The 18,966-nt window shown below is 37.3% G+C and overlaps 1 protein-coding gene across 5 annotated transcripts in view; it reads left to right on the forward strand.

Annotated features, from left to right (window-relative positions):
- DENND1A (DENN domain containing 1A) overlaps window positions 1-18,966 on the forward strand; it is a 489,116-nt gene that overhangs the window by 116,311 nt on the left and 353,839 nt on the right. For 4 of the 5 annotated variants that reach the window (XM_045790973.2, XM_045790978.2, XM_045790976.2 and 1 more), the window contains exon 3: window positions 4,417-4,460. In XM_045790973.2, the coding sequence (XP_045646929.2) occupies window positions 4,417-4,460 (44 nt within the window). Of the gene's footprint in view, window positions 1-4,410; window positions 4,461-18,966 lie in introns of those variants that run through there. The other variant, XM_045790975.2, reaches the window with a different exon arrangement.

An 18,966-nucleotide genomic window follows, 5' to 3' on the forward strand; every position in this document is an offset into this window, starting at 1 on the left:
CAGTACTTTTATGAATTATTTTGCATTTCTGTTGTAAAAGATCTGTCTACCACGTTTTCTAGGAACTTTAAGCCTAAGGCAGAACTCAAGGTTTTGGAGCCTGTGTAAAATAATTTATAGCACCGTTCCAGCAAGTCTTGCCCAAACTCTAATTCTATTAATTAAACATCCTGTGGCAATCTGGTATATCTTAAAGATTTAAAGTATGTTACGCTAGAAGATTAGAAAACACGAACAATTGAGGTCAAAGAAAATTAACCTTTCTTAAAAAAAAAAAAAAAAATCGAGACGTAGTTGTTATGAGACTTTTTTCCTCCCCTGTGAGGACCTAGCCTCTTAAGCATGGTCATGTTCTGTGCCTGAATCAGATTGTGCTGTTGGGAGTCTATGCTGTGAAATGTCTGTGTTAAGTATAGAAATGCTTCTAGTGGCCTCCAGGGGAAGTGGTGGTGCACATGTGTCTTTGTGGAGACCTCCTCTTTGCGTGGCCTTGGTGCTGGAAGAAGGTAGTGGCCTATCATGTTGATACGATGCAAAGCCGTGTTCCAGACCCAACTACCTCTTTTAGGCTTACATGGTTAAGAGGTATATGGACTCTACCATACCATACCTCTTGTGGCAAGATATTTTAAGTATGGTATTTTAGGTTGAAAAGTATTTTCCTTGGAGATGATGAGATTTTTAATTTTAAGAATCTACTACTTAAATCTGGAGAAAGTTGCTGAGAGAGAAGGAAAAGGAATGTTCTTAATTTTCTGTCAGAGGGACAATTCTTCGAGAAAAAGCTTGACATATGCCCATGACTCTGTTCTTACTGCCAATTGCCTAAGCAAATTGTTGCTTTTTTCCTTGGTAGTTCTCTGATCTGCAGATTTTTGTGTTGAAAGTTAGCTGTTTGGTGACACTGCATTTGGCGGTGAGGGTATGAATGTGAGAAGGTGTTTTGGAACATTAGCAATTATAGTATTGGATGGTGGATAAAGAAATAGATACATAAATATTAGACCGATGCACACTTTTCCAGTGTATGTTATTTTCCATATAAAGATATAGAACATTTCATAAAATATTCCCAGACCATTTAAAACTCAAAGAAATGCAGCTGATGCAATGAAATACATAGAGTACTTGTAAAAACATACAGACACGCAAGTGGATTGCTGCCAGACAGAAAATTTAAAGGCGGTTTGCTTAACTGCAGGGTGCTAGGTTTTGTACATGTGCCATGCTGAAACTGTTAGTAAGGCGGGTGTTGTGTTGCTTGAGAAAAGCAGATTGTATTTGGACCTTTTAAACTCAGATGTTTCCAATGTCGATATTTTGGTGACATTATGGCATTGTGATCGACTCAAAGTGAAAAAAGATGATTTCAACCCACTGTGCAAAATAGACATTTTAAGAAAACTCAAATTATTTTCATTTTTTTTGTTAGTTTTTACAAAATGGCTTTCATAGTTATAAACTATCAGATTGGATCTTTGAGCTAGTGAGTGGAACTTTGTAGGTTGGGATTTGGTTTTTAAAAAGCATTGCCCTCCCCCCTTTAAAAAAAAATTGCCTTAGAGAGTGTTAAGAACCCATGAAGTTTGCTTTTGTAAACCTCAGGGCCTTTTTAAAGGAAATCACAAGGGGCGCCTGGGTGGCACAGCGGTTAAGCGTCTGCCTTCGGCTCAGGGCGTGATCTCGGCGTTATGGGATCGAGCCCCACATCAGGCTTCTCTGCTATGAGCCTGCTTCTTCCTCTCCCACTCCCCCTGCTTGTGTTCCCTCTCTCGCTGGCTGTCTCTATCTCTGTCGAATAAATAAATAAAAATCTTAAAAAAAAAAATAAAGGAAATCACAAGCTTTATGCTTGAATCATAGTAAATAATAATCCACGTATTATCTTAGAACATGATTCTGTAAAAGTCTGGGAATCTCACTCTGGGCCAAGTCTTGGGACAGTTGAACGAATTTGGTTGATGATGTTTGTTGAGCCTGCCACTGAGGTAGTGTTTAGGGTAGTATGATTTGCATGACTCCCATCTTGGCATTCCATGGTCATCTTTACCGTCGGTATATTAAAATAAGTGGATTTTTTCCATCCATATTTCCTTTTCTTTTTAAAATTCTGCTATGTTGTATATATGAATAAAATACATTTAAAAAATAAGTTAATAATTAATATAGTTTCTTATTAACATAGTTGACTAAAGATGTAAAAACCTTCCTTCTCCCACAAGGGAGTTCTCCCACAAAAGTTCCATAAACAAGGAACTTTTTTAAATTGAAGAATATATCGTAAATTTTGGTTTCTGACATTCATCTCCTCACAAAACGGTGATAAAAAAATTAGCCTTTGGTTTTATTCCATCTTGATTTCCATCAGTATTTGTGGTTCCTGAGAAGCACAAACTGCTGCAAGAAGACATGATATTAAAGATTTATATGTGAGTCATTTTTACATGAAGTTTTCTGGTTGAAGAGTAGGTGTTAACCACGTGACAGTTGGAAGAAAAAGAATAAGCCTTATTTTGTGGCTTTCCCAGCTTCTGTTTTACTGTGTCCCTCAGTGACTTACAAGTGCATTTTTTTCTTTTTCAGTCTTGGGACCAAATCTTAAATCCTAAAATACCAGTTTTTTCTGTACCAGCATGATTTACCTATGTTTTAGGAATTATAACCGCTGCCCTCTTACTTAGGTTCCCCCCATCTCCAACCCAACAGCAAGCACACTTTAGAGGTGTGTTAGGCATCTTGTTGTCCCTGTGTATCCTGCTAATTCTTCCCTGTAGTCCTAGTGCTTTTCAGGCCACGCCATTAGCGCCCTCTGGCCTCCTGTCTCAAGTGGGCCAAGTCCTTGTGTGATTTCAGCCCTTCCAGCCAGAGAGAAGCAACAGCTTCTTCTTCGGGCACACTGAGGCAGCCCTGCACAGAGGGAATCACTCCGGCATTCTGCTGGTCACCGGCTAGACATGTCCTTTGTCCCATCGAGTGTTTGCAGATGAGGGTCAGGAAAGAAATTGAGCCCCAGTTTTTAAGTTGACCAGAAGATACTCAAGAGCTGAAATGGTCTACAGATAGTTTCCCCTTTTTTGCACCACCCATTTTTGGAAGCTCTGAGTTTTTGGTATGACCTTTTAAATGCTCCTGCTTTTGTTATTAGCCTTGGGTTTTGAAAAAGAACATCCATTGACTTTAATGACTTGAAAACTGGTATTTCTAGGATTTAAATGTAGTATGTGAATAGGCCCTTAGTTTTTTCCCTTTTTGATTATTCACTGCAGAAAGATTAACTGTATTTTTGTGTTGTGATTTGGAGGGTTTTAACTTTTCTGTGGATTCACTTTCACAGAGAAGTAAATTGATATTTTAAAAGATAGCTAAGAGAACTGAGTAGTATATTTGGTGATCAGTGTGTGAGGGAACCCTCAAATACTGTGCTTTTCCATAAGCCTTTTGCATTGAAACGTGATTTCTCAAATACATATTATTTTTATCACTCCCCATAATGTGTCTCTGAGGAACCAAATCTCTTTCTCTTTTTAGAAAAGATTGAATGTTTTCCTAATCAATAGCAAATGGAGTGCTAATAGCATTTAATTAGTACACTTCTGTATTGACTTACAGACGATGGCATTGGATTATCTTGCAATTATGATTGAAGAATCAAGTGACCCCTTTAGTAGTTCCATTTTAAACAGATGGTCATCAAAGGTGTTTTCACCTATGTATTTTTATAGTTACTGAGCAAGTCTAATTATGTTAGGTAGAACATAATATCTCATTTCATGACACTTTGTACTGACAAGCCGAAAGTGTATCGTTTGGTTCTGTTTTGGAGAAAACTTCATCTGGTTTTATCTGTATTTTCAGGAGTTCATAAGTATTTTGGTAAGGATACATTTTATTTTTAAAAGCAAAGAGTTTTGTATTTGTTCCTTGACAGAACTCTTCTCTCACTCCCTGCCACCTTGCCAGCACACGCGCGCGCGCGCACACACACACACACACACACACACACACACACACAATCTGAAACTGGTGTTTAAGGTGGTTTATCAAGCCCACATCTGTAACTATGAAAAGGAGGCTTCTGATTAGAGAAAAAAAAAGTCAAGCCAGGTTTAGGACTCATTTTCTCTGGAAAAATATATTGAGGGCAATTTGCAGCTGGCAAGATTTTTGCATTAGGTAATAGTCTAAAGTTAACAGTAGCATCAGGTCTTCAAAATTTTTCTTTTTTATATTTCTGGAGGAGGGTAATGGGAGTGCCTTGCCGAGTCCTTCCTTGTGCTCATCAACATAGCAGCCTCAGCTGCCCCCCTTGGATCCCCTGCCAGGGCTGCTATCATCTTCTGATCAAATATTAATGTGTGATCCTCTGCTTGCTCACTAATCCAAAGCCAATTAATATTATCTGTCAATTATTTACAGATCCTGAGGTGCAGAGGCAATTCCCGGAGGACTACAGTGACCAGGTTCGGAATGCGTAATTAATTTTTTACATGACAAAATTTATTTCAGAGTTGTTCAACATATTATTACTGTTCTTTTTACTGAAAGAGATAAATGAATTTTTAGGGGGAAGAGAAATAGCAATTAGGAACCCAAGACAAAAAATAAAAACATATTGAGGTCGGATTGAAAATATTGTGCTAGATTTGGGGTGTTACCTTCAGGGGAAAAATGCACAGAAAGTAAGGAAGAAAATCTATCACACATTCTACTTTTTATTTTGAGGTATTCTATAGTCTGCAATTCTTTAGGAAATCCTTTATGGATTGCCTGTGAGTTTTCTTTTTCTTTTTTTAAATGCCATTTAAGCAGTCAAGAACCAGTGTAACAAAAAAGAAAGAGGAGAGAAGTTTATAACATTTCCTGGAATTTGAAATAGATTATGAAATTGTGTGTTATGGTAGTATTTCAAGGAGAAGATTCCCATTCAGGAATGGTCTTCTGGGTGAGGTTCTAATGATGGTAGCGAAAGTTGAGGTTGGCTGGTTGGCCCTGCCATCTCGAATTTCCTGTATCCTACAAGCATGGAATGGAGTGGAAGGAACTATTTTAATCACAAAATAGTGCTGAAGTTCTGATGATGTTCTTGAAAATTAGATTCAGGTTATACATTCTGGATTCCAGTGTCTATCTTAAGAAATATTAGAGATGTTTTATAGCTTTTTGGGGGACATCTTACATTTTTAGTTCAAATATGCAATTTGCTATGCTTTTTAAAAGCAGTTTCAAGATAAAAGTATCCTTGATTACACTGAATAAAACAACTTTATAAAGCCATCTATCGAATTTTGTCTGTTAAAAAAATATGCTTGAATGGAATAGAAATATCCAATACAATAGTAGTTACACCTTTGCAATGTGGCCTGTTGTATGAGGGCAGGGTATCTGAGACATCTTTATGAATACAGGGGACATAATGTGACCAGGAATATAACTGGATAATCAGTATAATGAGATGCTTTGTAATGAGATTTTATTGTACAAGAACCCAAGAGAACTGGTATGGTTTGCTTTGTGTGTGATCTCAAGACTTTTAAATGAGATTTAAAAAATACTAATCTTCTCTAACCCTTACTTCATCTTCCAACAGGAGAGTTAAATTTTTATCTTGCCTTAAATTGCTGTGTGATTGAGCCCATTGGATTTAAACTACACAATGCAAAGATTTAGGACCTCTTTATTAATAATCTTTTTTCTCATTAAACAGTGTCTAGAGGGTGGAAATTTTAAAGTGTTGTTTTGAATAGACTTGAGGCCATAGCTCTTAGGAAAATCATTATTCTAAAGTTTTATGGCTAGATAAATAATCCTTCTGGTCCCAGATTCTGAATCACCCAACAAGAGAAAATTTGGTAGGACAAAACTGAAAATAACATGGTTAACATCTGGATCTATTCCTACAAATATAGTTTCTGACTATATCAGAACCTTTTTGATCAACATGATTTTTTTGTGTAAATTACACAGTAATCACATGGGTAATATGTTCATGACAAAATATTTGGAAATATAGATAAATCAGAAATAAATTTAAAAAACAATGCAAATAAAGAAAATACAAATCATCTATAATTTTATTACTCAGAGATAACCACTATGACAGTTTGGTGTTTATCTTTTAATGTTTATTTTATGTGAATATGTTTGTGTTTGGGGGGGAATATGTGTGTATTTATATATGGGTACTATGCATACATATGTATATATAGTATGTGTGTATATATATGTAGAGAGAAATAGACTATTATCCATTCTGATGTTTCGTATGGAACCCTGTTTACAGATTAAATATTATGTTATGAACTTAGCCCTCTTTACTTGCGTTAATGGATGATATTATAACTATTTCACATGTTGAAGTTGGAATAATTTAAAATTACAGTAAGAACCTAAAAAATGATGTCTTCCAGCTACTTTAAAGTGCTCACAGGATGGTTACTTGTTTTCTTTATTTAGATCAGTGACATAGTTTTAAAATTTGGAGGATGATACCCATGGCTAGAGGGGGACTTTGAGAGTCTTATTTAGCATCTCTTCTCACTTGGCGAAGGTAGTTTCCCTTCCTTATCACATGTAGCTTAAGAATGATGGATGAATGAAAGGTCTCCTTTGTTTTTGGAGAAGTTACCTCCAGAGTCCCAGAAATTGATTTGACATTTGATCTGTTGGTAAAGGGAATGAGACCTGCGTATTTTTTATTTACCTTTTTACCATTTGGGTTCTGATCTTAGGGTTTTTTTCCTCTTCTCAGCATTTGTTGGTTTAAACCAAATTACTTTTCCCCTCGGTTGTACTATTTTAAGGAATTCTTAGAAATATTTCTATTATGTGCAAACTGCAAATGTTGAATATGTGCTTAATCTAGACAACATTTCTAGTATTAAAACATTTATGATGTAATCCATAAGGAATATTTGAGCTAATTCACCACAAAGTATAGCACTTGTTACTACACACACACACATATTCCCCCCTCCAGTTTTCCTCCTCATTCGCCTAAACTACCAGTGCTTGTTTTTACATATAGTGTATTTCCCATGTACCAGCACACTTGATCAGAGACACTTGCTGCTGCTAGATGTTTTATTCTGTGTGTTCTTTGTACCTTACAGTAAAAGAATCTGTCACAAATTATTGTGGCTCACTGCTTTAGAAACTGAGAAAAAAGGGAGGTTAGATTGACATCTGTGACTGAATAATGATGACCAGCCTTTTGGCTCTCCTTGAGCCACAAAGCTAGCACTGCCTTTAGAGTGGAAAAAGAAGTAAGAAGAAAGGGGAGGGATAAAAGAGAGTTACAAATCTGTGGTCCCGGAGATGTATTACTGTTGGGCCAGTTGTCTGCGTGGTATGATAATCCATTTTGATCTTCTCTGTCTTAATTGTCTGCTAAAGACAAATGGGCAGTAAAAGTTCATCAGTTTCATCTTTTTGCTTCTCGTTTAGAAGCAGAATAAATGATCCATCACTACAGAAGTAGCCTTTCTTTCTGATACGGAAGTAATGCAGACCCAACACGTTTTATTAAAATGTTTTCCCCTCATTATTTCGCTCCTCTCAGCTCTGATAGATCTTACTGTTTCATAAAAAATGTAATCTGAAATGTAAATAAGGGTCTTGATTCAGAAGGAAGAAGTAATGAGCAGCCTGAGCCACATCTTAGGACTCTTGATTGTAATTACTGACAAAGTGATTTCTCTGTGCCCCGTTTTTTTTTCTTCCTTAAGTTGTCTGTGACACCCTCAGACCGCAACGACATCTATGGTTTAAAACCATTAAATCACTGTAGCACTCAATATTTCATGTAAAATCTGGTAAGCCTGCTATCTTTAAACCTGCAAGTATAGGCTTTGTTAATTCCTGAAAGACATGCAATGCCTGTATTTTTGAAAACAGAGAAACAAACCAAAAAGGCAGTAGCAAGGGCTTTTCAGAGTTCACATTATTTATTCATCTCCTTTTTGTTTAATGCTTAGCTAGTTTAAATACTAAAACATCAACATTCATAGGGTCCTGACTTGAATCCTGCATTTAAAAAAAATCTTCTAACAACTTACATAAGAAATTTAAAAAAATTGTGTGTCCACTAGGCATAATAGGAAGTCTAAAAAAAATTTTTTTTTGGGAGGGTTTGAAAATTCAAAATTATAGATACAATTTTTGAGTTACTTTGGTTTTGGTAGCGTAAGCCAGGTTCTTTTCAAAATCTCGCTACAAGTTTAGAGAATGGATTTCTTACTAAAGCCTGTACAATAGAAAATTTTTGTTAAAAAGCAGAATCACAACAAGGTTTTTTTTTTTTTTTTCATTTCTAGAAATGGTTCTCAAAGATATCAGCATGTCAATCTGGCATTAAAAATAAAATATAAAACATGAATATCTTTTTCTGCTGGAAATAGCCTGTAGTTAATTAAGTAGATTTATAATTATTCTGTTTACTGTATTCATTCATAATTATGGAAATAATTGGTAAAACTTTACTCATTGTGATTAGTGCAGTTTTAATGAATGCTAATTGAATTAAGGGAGAAAAGGATAGTTAAATTAACATGTTAGCAAATTATGGTCACCATTCTCATCAAAATCCCATCTTTGGTTTCAAAACATTATATGATTTTTCAGATTAAAAAGAGCCGTTAGTAATTATAACGTACTGTGGGATAATTTGGAATAAAGCTATGGTAACCTATCAGAGAGAAGATTTCCGTAAATAGCCTGTAATATGTCAAGTATAATAGGCATTACACATACCATTTTAAAACATATTAGTTATAATACGATTACCTCTTGTACTAAAACATGTAGAATTAATAATTTGTTCTCACAATTGCACTTTTTATAGCCTGTTTGTTCCAGGAGTGGTGCTTAGGGGTGAGTGTCCTAGAAGTTACTTCTCCAGAGTGCTCATGTATATTTTGGTGAAATATAGCCAGTGTCTTAGAGCTTTTTGAATAGAGGTCTGAGCACACTTACTTACCCTGTATATGTAGTTCGCTGTTTAGAGTTGCAGGTAATTTTTCTTTCCACTGGCACTGAAACAGAGGTTATAATGAAACCAACAATCTTTATGCATTTATAGAAACTATAAAATTTTATGGAAATCTTTATATAGAAACTAACAGTGTTGCTTGTACAAGCTCTATAAGCAATGTAGAAACATGGTACATTGGGAAAAATAAAAAGGTACCCTTTCTTTTATGGTTTTATATGGTCTGTGTGATTTTAAAATTTCACTATAGGCAGTTAAGCAAATTATAAAAACATACATCACCTATATACTAAAAAGGAACAAAAATATGTTGCATAACTTAGGCTAATTGTGATGGAAATTGGCATTTGTGAGTTGCGTGTAATTGCTTAAATATGGAGTTTTCATCTGTTCATACTTCAGGTATGCTCTAAAGAAAACATTTCTTAAGCTCACAATTATTCATAGTTTAACCTATGTAAATGAATTGGAAGATTCTGATTAGAAAGACAACAGAGATCGTATTTAATCAAGACTTGCTACTTGTATGTTGGTGATTGCCTCGTTCTTTTGGTGAGCTCTTGTGTTTGAAAACTTTCACGGTATTTTCTTCTAAATCTTGATAAGCCGGAGACTAAACATTTCTATTCAAAACTTGTTCATGCCCTGATTCATTGAAAGGAAACTAATAAGAAAATAACAGATAAAATCCATAGCTCCTAAAATTTCTGTTATTGTGAAAGGAAGTCTCATACTGACATTGTATAATTTGACATACATGTGTAATATTCACGCAGAATTTAAAACAAATGATAAAATTTGATTTTTCTCATTGTTATTAGACAGAGAACCAGCAGTGTACCTGGTTTGTATAAAATGTGACATTGATTCCAGAAAAATTCTGCTAGTCTTTCTATAGTGACTTGTTTAAGCTGTAGAATCTTCAAGTTGGAATTGAGACTTTGGGTTTGTGGTCCTTTGGGCTTTGCATTCTCAAAGCTCACAAAGGATGGAATCAGACCTGGGTGTATCCCATTTCTCTTAGGAACACTTGAACTTTCTTTTTTTCCATCATTCTTCTCCGAAGTGTGGATGCTGTCATGCTTCCAATCTGCTCATACAAACTGCTCAGATTTGATCCACTTTAAATGGTGAGGTCAAGTTTAGTCCTGGAAACTTTTTATGACACCATATACATGGAACAGAATTTATCGATTCATTTCAATCTCATTGAGAGATTCATGAGAGGATTCACTTATAAAAGGATCAAGTGGATCACACTTTAAAATGGTTTTACAACCTGACCTTAAAAAGACTAACTTGTAAGTGGCTGCATTTTCTGATTTTTTTCCCCCTTTGTGTCTGTTTTTGGTGGGAGACTAGATTTGATTTTATGCATTAAATGAATGAGAGACTGATGAGTGTAGTGTCTGCAGAATGTGAGCCAGGCACCATACTAGGCAAGGAGGAGGAGAGAAGAAGTGGATTCTACCCTTCCGCTAAAGGACCTTACTGTCTAGTAGGCTACAAGGGTAATGCACATTCAGATCATTTTGTTGGTTTGTAGAACAGTGGCATGACCAGAAATTGGGGATGTCTCTGAAAACTAAGACCTTTGGGTAGTGATGCCACCATGTAATCACATTCCTACAATTTCTTGTCCTTTGTATTATGAAGCCATAGAAGATAGTAGAGTTAACAAGAGTGGTATAGAGCGACTCAAGCGGGAAGGTTGTGAAGCTGCTCTTAAAGAAGATCATTTTTTAAGTTTGTTTTAGATGTGGGTTTTTTTTAAGAGTCACCGTTGATTTTTGGATTTTTCCACCTCTTGCTCAAAAAGGTCAATTTCCATGTTTCTTAGTAACTTGGCAGTCTGGGATTAAAGATAGAAACATAATTTTCTCATCCACGGATGCAAACTCTCAATCTCTTCAGACCCTAGGAGCTGATTGTTTGGCATAATAGCAACAAAACACCCTGCTGAAGCACCTTTCTTCAAGACATGTGTCAGTATCCACAAATGCCATGAAATGTAGCCACTTTGATGGACCACATTATAGATTTCGAAAAGACTCATTGATAGAATGCAGATGTATAAATGCATCCCAGATTAAACATCTGCTTCCTTGTATATGTTTAAAAGTGTCCTGTTCTTGGTGATTGGCTTGGTTTTAATGTTTTTTCAAGTATAGGTTCATGGATGGTTGAACAGTAATCCTAAAAAATCTGTCACGTGTTGCTTCTTATTTCTCCCTGTGTCGTTACAAGTCAAATTTATCACCTTGGACAAATGTCAAAATTCATGCTTTTTAAAGTGTTTGCTGAAGAAAATCCACCTTGTATATAAGGGCTGCTATTCTGCCATATCTGTATCATGAGTCTCCCCCACCCCCATTTCCAGAAAAGGGTGAATTTAAGAATGGGATAGGGTTGGACTGGCTTCTTAATGAAAACTATATTTCAAAACCTTAAACATTTAGCTAAACTCAATTGAAAAATTGATACATTTTCTGACTTAAGCCTTTTCTTTTAAGTTGAAGATTTCTTCCCAATTTGGTCACTCCCCAGCTGTTACAGTTATATAGAAAGAACTCATTAAAAAGACAAATTCTTTTTGAGCTATTCTTTCTGAAAGCACGCCAAGCTATGCAGCTACGTTGTACTACTACTTACTTGAATCTAACGCCAGGAAATGGTAATTATGCAATCCTTACTTACACATTCTTATTAGAAGTGTTCTCCTGGTTTTATTCTGGCTCCAAAAAACCTCCACTAGATTTTAGACATCTGTGAATACTATTGGATGGTCTTGTTTCTTGTGAGTTACTCAGTGGTTATAACTAAGTGGAGTGTGGCTGTTTTTGAGCACTGTAGCCTGAGTCTTAACTTTAGTCTCACGTAACCATTGTCTGTTGTTCATTGGGCAAGTGTGTAGTCATTAAGTGTTGTTTGTTATCCCTCCTAAGTTGCTCCCCAGTCTGCTCTTTCCCTCTGCATTCAACTCTTAGTTTCTCTCCTGTGGACTCTTCCTAATGGCCTACAACTCAGTGACCTTTTAATCACTTCTCTCTACAAGATGGCCAGAGATAGCTTTCTAAAACCTATTTCAAATTACACCATTTCTCTTTAGTCATAACTCTCGTTTGTTCCCTGGTGCCTTCAAGATTGACTCCAAATTTCTTAAAACTTGGATTTTAGACCCTTCACAGTCTGACCTTGACTCAACCTCCAGCCTGGTTTCCTACCACTTTTTGCTTTTAACCAGACACAGAACACCTCACCATTTCCGAGCATGGTTTGCTTTCTCCCACCTTTGTTTTTTCCCAAGCTGTTTTTTTTTTTTTTTAAAGATTTTATTTATTTATTCGACAGAGATAGAGACAGCCAGCGAGAGAGGGAACACAAGCAGGGGGAGTGGGAGAGGAAGAAGCAGGCTCACAGCAGAAGAGCCCGATGTGGGGCTTGATCCCAGATCGCCAGGATCATGCCCTGAGCCGAAGGCAGACGCTTAACCGCTGTGCCACCCAGGCGCCCCCCCCAAGCTGTTTTTATGGTTGAGATCCTTCCTCAAGCTCCCTCCTGCTCCCCAGGTGTACTTCTGTTCAGCATTAATTGCCTTGCTTGTATCACTTCCTCTGTGAAACTGGCCCTGACTGAATTAGTCACTCTATCTCAGCACTTGGAACATTGACTCCTTACGTTGTATTATTTGTCTGTCAGTCTGAACTCTTCAAGTATAGGAATGACTGTAGTCAGTGTTAGAAGCTCTTCTCAGCAGCTAGGATAAATTATGGGCTAGTGAATAATTGTGAATATGAAAGTACGTAATACACAGACATAATTGTTAAGGAGTTCAGATTCCAGAAAGCAGAGTACAGACGCATGAATGACAGTGGTGATGAAGAGCATGAACTTTGGAGCCAGACTGCTTGGGTGTGGATCCCGGCTCTGTCATTTACTGGACGTACCTCTTTGGGATTTCCTTTCTGCATTTATAAACTAGAGATAATCATAGTAAAGACTTCCTAGGGCCTTTGTGGGGGTTAAGTGATGTGAAATGTGTAAGAGTGCTCAGAATCATACCTGGCATCTAATAACTAATAATTATATAGTGCCTCCCCTGTCTAGGGACAGATTTAAGGTAGCAGGGTAACCTGGTTTGGGTGCTTTTGTTTTGTTGGGTATTAGGGTTATGTGTGATAACCTTTGCCTCCAGAATTTGACAGATCCTAAGAATCCTGGAAAACCTTTCCTTTCTAAGCCCATGCTGTTCCAGAACAAAATTTAGAGAAGTCACAAAAGGAAGAGAGAGTATTTTGTCAAGTAAAGATGAAGAGATACAATCAGAAATAGTTCCTGAGTATGTTCGAAAATGTACTGAAAATATGGAAACTCTTTAAATGGTGATGAAGGGGTTTCAGATAACCAATTATTTTTTATTTATTTCAGTTATGAAATATGTATATTGAGACTTTGCATGTTTTAAAACCTCAGAAATTTAGTAATGTGTCCCACTGTCCTTGTAAATTAGCCCTTTTGGTCGCATATAGTGCTTTGTACTATTGTGTTAGCTTTTGTTTTTTTTGAACACTTAAACGCAGTGGAGTTAAGAGTCCTATGGCTACCGTAATTGCGAACTGTCTAATTTTGGTCAATTTCAGATTTCAAATGTGAACTAGGATGAAACCCAGACTGTGGACTGGTCCGTATGGTGTGTACGTGTGTATATAGCAGGTGGGGGTTGGTGGATAGAAGTGAACAGGTATTTATGAAAGAATTAAGATGGTCTTTTAAAGAACGTTGAGCTTAACAAAGCTCATTTACTTATATATCAACCTTGTGACATATGTGATATAATACTGTTTCATGTTGCTTTTATTCCTAGAATATTCTTATCCAGCAATTTGTCTAGTAAATACTCATCTCTCAAAAGTCAGGTCACATGTCACCACCTCTGAGGGGTCTTTCACATCCCCTTGGTAGAACTGACATTACCTTCCTTTTTCCTTGACCATTCTTTTGTCAGAAAACCTAAAACACTTTATCGCATGTGGTTGTTTATGTATCCTCCCCCTCCCCTAGGCAGGAGGTCAGGGATTCTTTCTGGCTTCATGTCCGTATCTCTAGCACCTGGTACTATGCATGGATATTAGTAGGCCATATGTTTGATATGTAATAACAAATGATTATTTGAATAGCATTCACACTGTCATCTCTGGGCTCAGAATTTGAATGAGGTAGGACAAACCAAGACGTACATTTACTAAATCCTATCTTACCTACCAGAGGCTTTTAAAATTCTTGCTTTTGAATGTATTTCAAACATGATGCCTCTTTGGTAACATCTGATTTTAGAAGTGTAAACTCTAAATTGTTGAGAACATTATTTTTATCAGAGTACTCTTCCAACCTTCCAGATACTTATCATTTCTAGAGATCTAAACTGCTGGTAAGTTGAGAAGTATTTCTGAATTTCTAAAATATATCTGTTATAATAAACAGATTTAATGGCAGCTAAAATCTTTGCATTATTCATGTCTTACTTGTTTCTTAACAGTTATCATCCCCCCTACAAATTTTAAGTGATTTTCTTTCTTCTTCTTCTTCTTTGTATGTTTGGCCTAAAGAAAAATAGAAGGTAAGTATCCCCATGTTATAGGAGATCTGGCTTTGGAAAGGTCCCTTTGGGCAAAGGCTTTACTTTCTCAGCCTCATTTTTTTAAATCTGTAAAACAGGAAGTAATACTAATTTTGTAGAACTGGCAAGAGAAGTGGGTGTGATATATACACAATACCCAAGTTAGTCTAGTTCGATAAATGTTTTCTGATGTACCATGAAGAAAATGAAGCAAAGAGAAGATTTTGCTGTTCCCATGTAATTCATGATGTGTCTGGTATTGCATTAAGTCCTAGAATGCAGGTAAGTCTTCAATGTGGATAAAGAGCCTGAATTCATGTGATAAAAGCTATTCTAACATCACTCTCCAATTTCCCATCACAAGGCAGATAGAACAGCTATATGTTCTTTCAGAACCCTTCAGACAAGCCATGGGTTTCCCTCTAAGATTCTGAGGACCATAGCATTCAATCTAGGACACTTTGGAGAGTGAAATGGGTACCATGGTTGCACAGAAACAGTGAGCAAACCAGAATGTCCTGGGCAGGCGGGCACATTAGGCCCCCTAATCTAAGATCCGGTGACACAACACCACAAATCTTGCACTCCACTGCTGCAACTGGAAAGTGAGGTAGGAGAGAGGTGTTAGCTTTCTTCAGCATGGAGGGCTACCACTGCAAAGTTGTAGCTGTATGAATGTTTGTAACTGTGGAGACAGAATCCTAATCAAGTAGGAACCAAGAATGAGACTCTCATTTGTAGTCAACAAAGCAGCAAGCTGAGGATTGTGGGAAGAGCTTAAGCTCCAGGGACAGATGAACTTGGGTTTGAATGTTAGCTTTTCCATTCACTGTCTACTTCCAGTTAGGCAAGTTACTTCACTGCTCTACCTGAAACTAGGCTTACTCCACTTTTAAGGTTCAGTTCACGCATGAGAGGTTGATAATCTTTACAATAATAAGATTACTGGAAGGATCATTGAGCATATGTAGAACTTCTAGCACAGGACATGATGTGTATTAGCTGCTTTCAGTCTCCTTCTGCTTGTCACTGTACCCTCCTCCAGAGAGCGGATGACCATTGGTATATGAGGAACATAATAAAGGCTGAATCAGAAGAAGCTTATGTAGGTCAATTAGATACTTTAAATTATATACATAATTCTTATGCTAAAGGCATAAATAGTAAATTTTTGACAGAAATGACTGATACCGCATTTATACAGACTTTAATAGTTTCTTCCATTCCTTTCATTTTCTGTATCAAAAATAAATATTGGGGCACCCTGGCTGGCTCATTTGGGAAAGATGTGATTTCTTGGTTGTGAGTTCAAGCCCCACGTTGGGTGTGGAGCCTACTTAGAAGAAAAAAAAAAAAAAAAGAAGTAGTATTAATTCTTGGAAAAATTCAGGTCTTCTTTGGCCTATGTGGTCTCACTGTTTCCTATGAAGATTAAACAAGAAGACCTGTGGACTGTTAGCATGGTGCTTGGCAATAGTAAGTGCTCCTTTTTTTTTTTTTTTTTTGCTTCTCAATCTCCAGATTATCATCCGGCCATTTTTCATTCACTGGATGTTTCCTCTGTGCTGGGTACTCCACCGGACACCGGCAGTGGATATAATTCCCACCATTCTTAACTCAGTCAAGTGGGAAAGACAGATCTGTAAATAAATATATTCCATCAGTTTTTCACATTTTAACATCTCTGAAATTGGGATGCATCTTACAGTCGATGGTATATCATTTGTAGCATTTCCCCCCCTAGTAGTACTGAAAAATAATAGTCTTACAACCAGTGCCGCCTTAAATGGAATGATACATAACAGATTACCGCAGTAAAAAGTCATGCTTTCTTTGTATACAGGAAAATGGACTTTAGATCTCAGAAGAAATAACAGATTATTAGGAGCATGTTCTGAAGAGAGATTTAAGCCACTCCTGTTCAAATTTGTTACACTTCCTTTGTTGTTCTCTTCAACCATAATCCCTTTCCATGCTGCTGGGTTATTACTAAGGTCCCTGTGTGAGGTTCCTCTTCCTTCTCAGAAGAATCGGAGGCCTGATAGGGACCCAGATGTGTGTCTTTACTCTCCTGTGGTCCTGAGATCATGGTCGGTTTAATATTAGGAATGATAGCAGCAGGATTGGGGTGGAAGCCCAGGTGAAGAGCTCACCGAGAATAGCCTCTGAATCCCTTGCAGTCTGGAAGTCTTGGGGGTTATGGCAAAGTTAGAAAGTGAGATGCAAATGTGATGTAAAGGACTCAAACCTTGCTAGAGACATCAGTGTGCTAGAATAAAGTCCTGGCTCCTTAACATGCCCTGTAAGGCCCCTTATGATTTGGCCCCTGCCACGCTATCTAACCTCATCTTTAAAACACACACACACCCACCCCCACACACACAAAACCCAAAATGTTTATTTATTTATTTATTTATTTATTTATTTATTTATTTATTTATTTATTTATTTAACAGAGTGAACGAGAGAGCACAAGCAGGGGGAGCAGCAGAGGGAGAGGGTGAAGCACGCTCCCTGCTGACTAGGGAGCCCCATGCAAGACTTGATCCTAGGACCCTGGGATCATGACCTCAGCCGAAGGCAGACGCTTAACTGACTGAGCCACCCAGGCGCCCCCCAGTCTCATCTTCTTGCACTCCTCTGCTTCAGCATGCCAGGCTGATTTCAGTTCTTTGAATGTACCAAGGGTTCTTCTTCAGTGGCTCTTGCTCCTGCTCTTACTTTTTTTTTTTTTTGCCTTTCTCTCCTTATTCCTCTTCCAGTCTTTGGTGAACCCTTACTCATTCCCAAAGTCTCAGCTCAAGATGCCACTTCCTGAGATGTCTAATTTTAGGCCCCCATCATTTTGTCAGAGCATTCTCTTCTTTCACAGCTCCTGTCTTGTCGAATTCTACATTCATGAATTCACTTGCAAAGCACCCGTCTTTCCAACTAGATCAGAAGTTCCATGCAGACAGGGTCCTTTGCACGTTGGTTCTAAAATGTTATCTCAGGGAAATATATCCATTTCCTTTTTTATTTTATTTTATTTTTTTTACTTAAAGATTTTATTTATTTATTAGAGAGACAGCCAGCCAGCAAGAGAGGGAACACAAGCAGGGGGAGTGGGAGAGGAAGAAGCAGGCTCCCAGTGGAGGGGCCTGATGTGGGGCTCGATCCCAGAACGCCAGGATCACGCCCTGAGCTGAAGGCAGACGCTTAACGACTGAGCCACCCAGGCGCCCCTCCATTTCCTTTTTTAAGATGACTGAAATACGCTTCATTCCAGGGGCTCCCTTCTGTGTGCTTTCTTGTTTTATTAACTTTTGGGAAGCTTTTAAGGAATCAGAAGCTTTTCTTCACAGAGTTATTTTAAAATTCAACAGCCAATTGGCAAATACCTGAATCTAAGTTGACAAATGGATCGTCTCTCCCCCAGCAAGTAATAGTGGTTGTCTGAGCTCCTTTCTTGATGGGGTGAAAGAGCATAACGAGCAACAGTGTTCTAGGAACCTAGATGATGCATCTGGATTTTCAACATGCTAAGCTTGAAGTACTTATGGGACACAAGGCAGAAATGTCCAAAAGGCAGTTGGAATAGAGCCTGGTGTTAGACATACTCTAGAAGCGAAGATTTGCATTTGAGACTTTTACATAATGATAATTAAAGTGTAAATAGACTATTATCAGAAGAAAATGCGGAGTGGGAAAAAGGAAGGTAAAATCCTAGGAAACACACTTTAGGGGAAGAGGTTGAAAGAAGGGCCAGAAAATGAATAGTGAGAAAGCCCTTCTATGTTCTACATCTAACAGAACGTTGGGTACGTAATGTCTGTTGTTTGTGTGAGTGGTGAGTAAAGCACTAGAAAAGGCTTTCTTCTTTAATACTTTTTATGATATTATGAACAAAATAACTCCCTATTGAAGAGCTGTCAATGATCCGAAGAGCATCAATCTATTTATCTGTTAAGAAAACCCCTGAACCTTACCTGTGGTAGTAGTGAACTGTTAAGAAGGATTGTTTCTCTGAAGAGTTTATGCTACAAAACAGTTGTGAATTTTGAGTGGTAGAAATATGTTTGATTTGTAATTCTTTGTTTTTGTTTTTTTTTTTTGTATTTTAAATAATTTTCCAAAAAGAGAACATGTTTGTATGCAGTAAGACAATTAGCCATTTAGCGATAACCATGTGTGAATTGTTGGATCACCATAGAGCCAATGTGATTGGCATGGTCATTTTACCTTTCAGAAATTTCTGAATTTGAGTCTTGGTGAGTTTGGGTTATGTTGTATGACGAGGCTCTTGACACTGTAGATCAGGGGCTGTCAAATTATAGTCAGCTGGCCAAGTACTGCCCAGTGGTGGTTTATGTGTGACCTTTGA

The sequence above is a fragment of the Ursus americanus genome, chromosome 18 (genome assembly GCF_024610735.1).
Source record: "Ursus americanus isolate L20-20 chromosome 18, mUrsAme1.1.p, whole genome shotgun sequence".
Classification (NCBI taxonomy): domain Eukaryota; kingdom Metazoa; phylum Chordata; class Mammalia; order Carnivora; family Ursidae; genus Ursus; species Ursus americanus.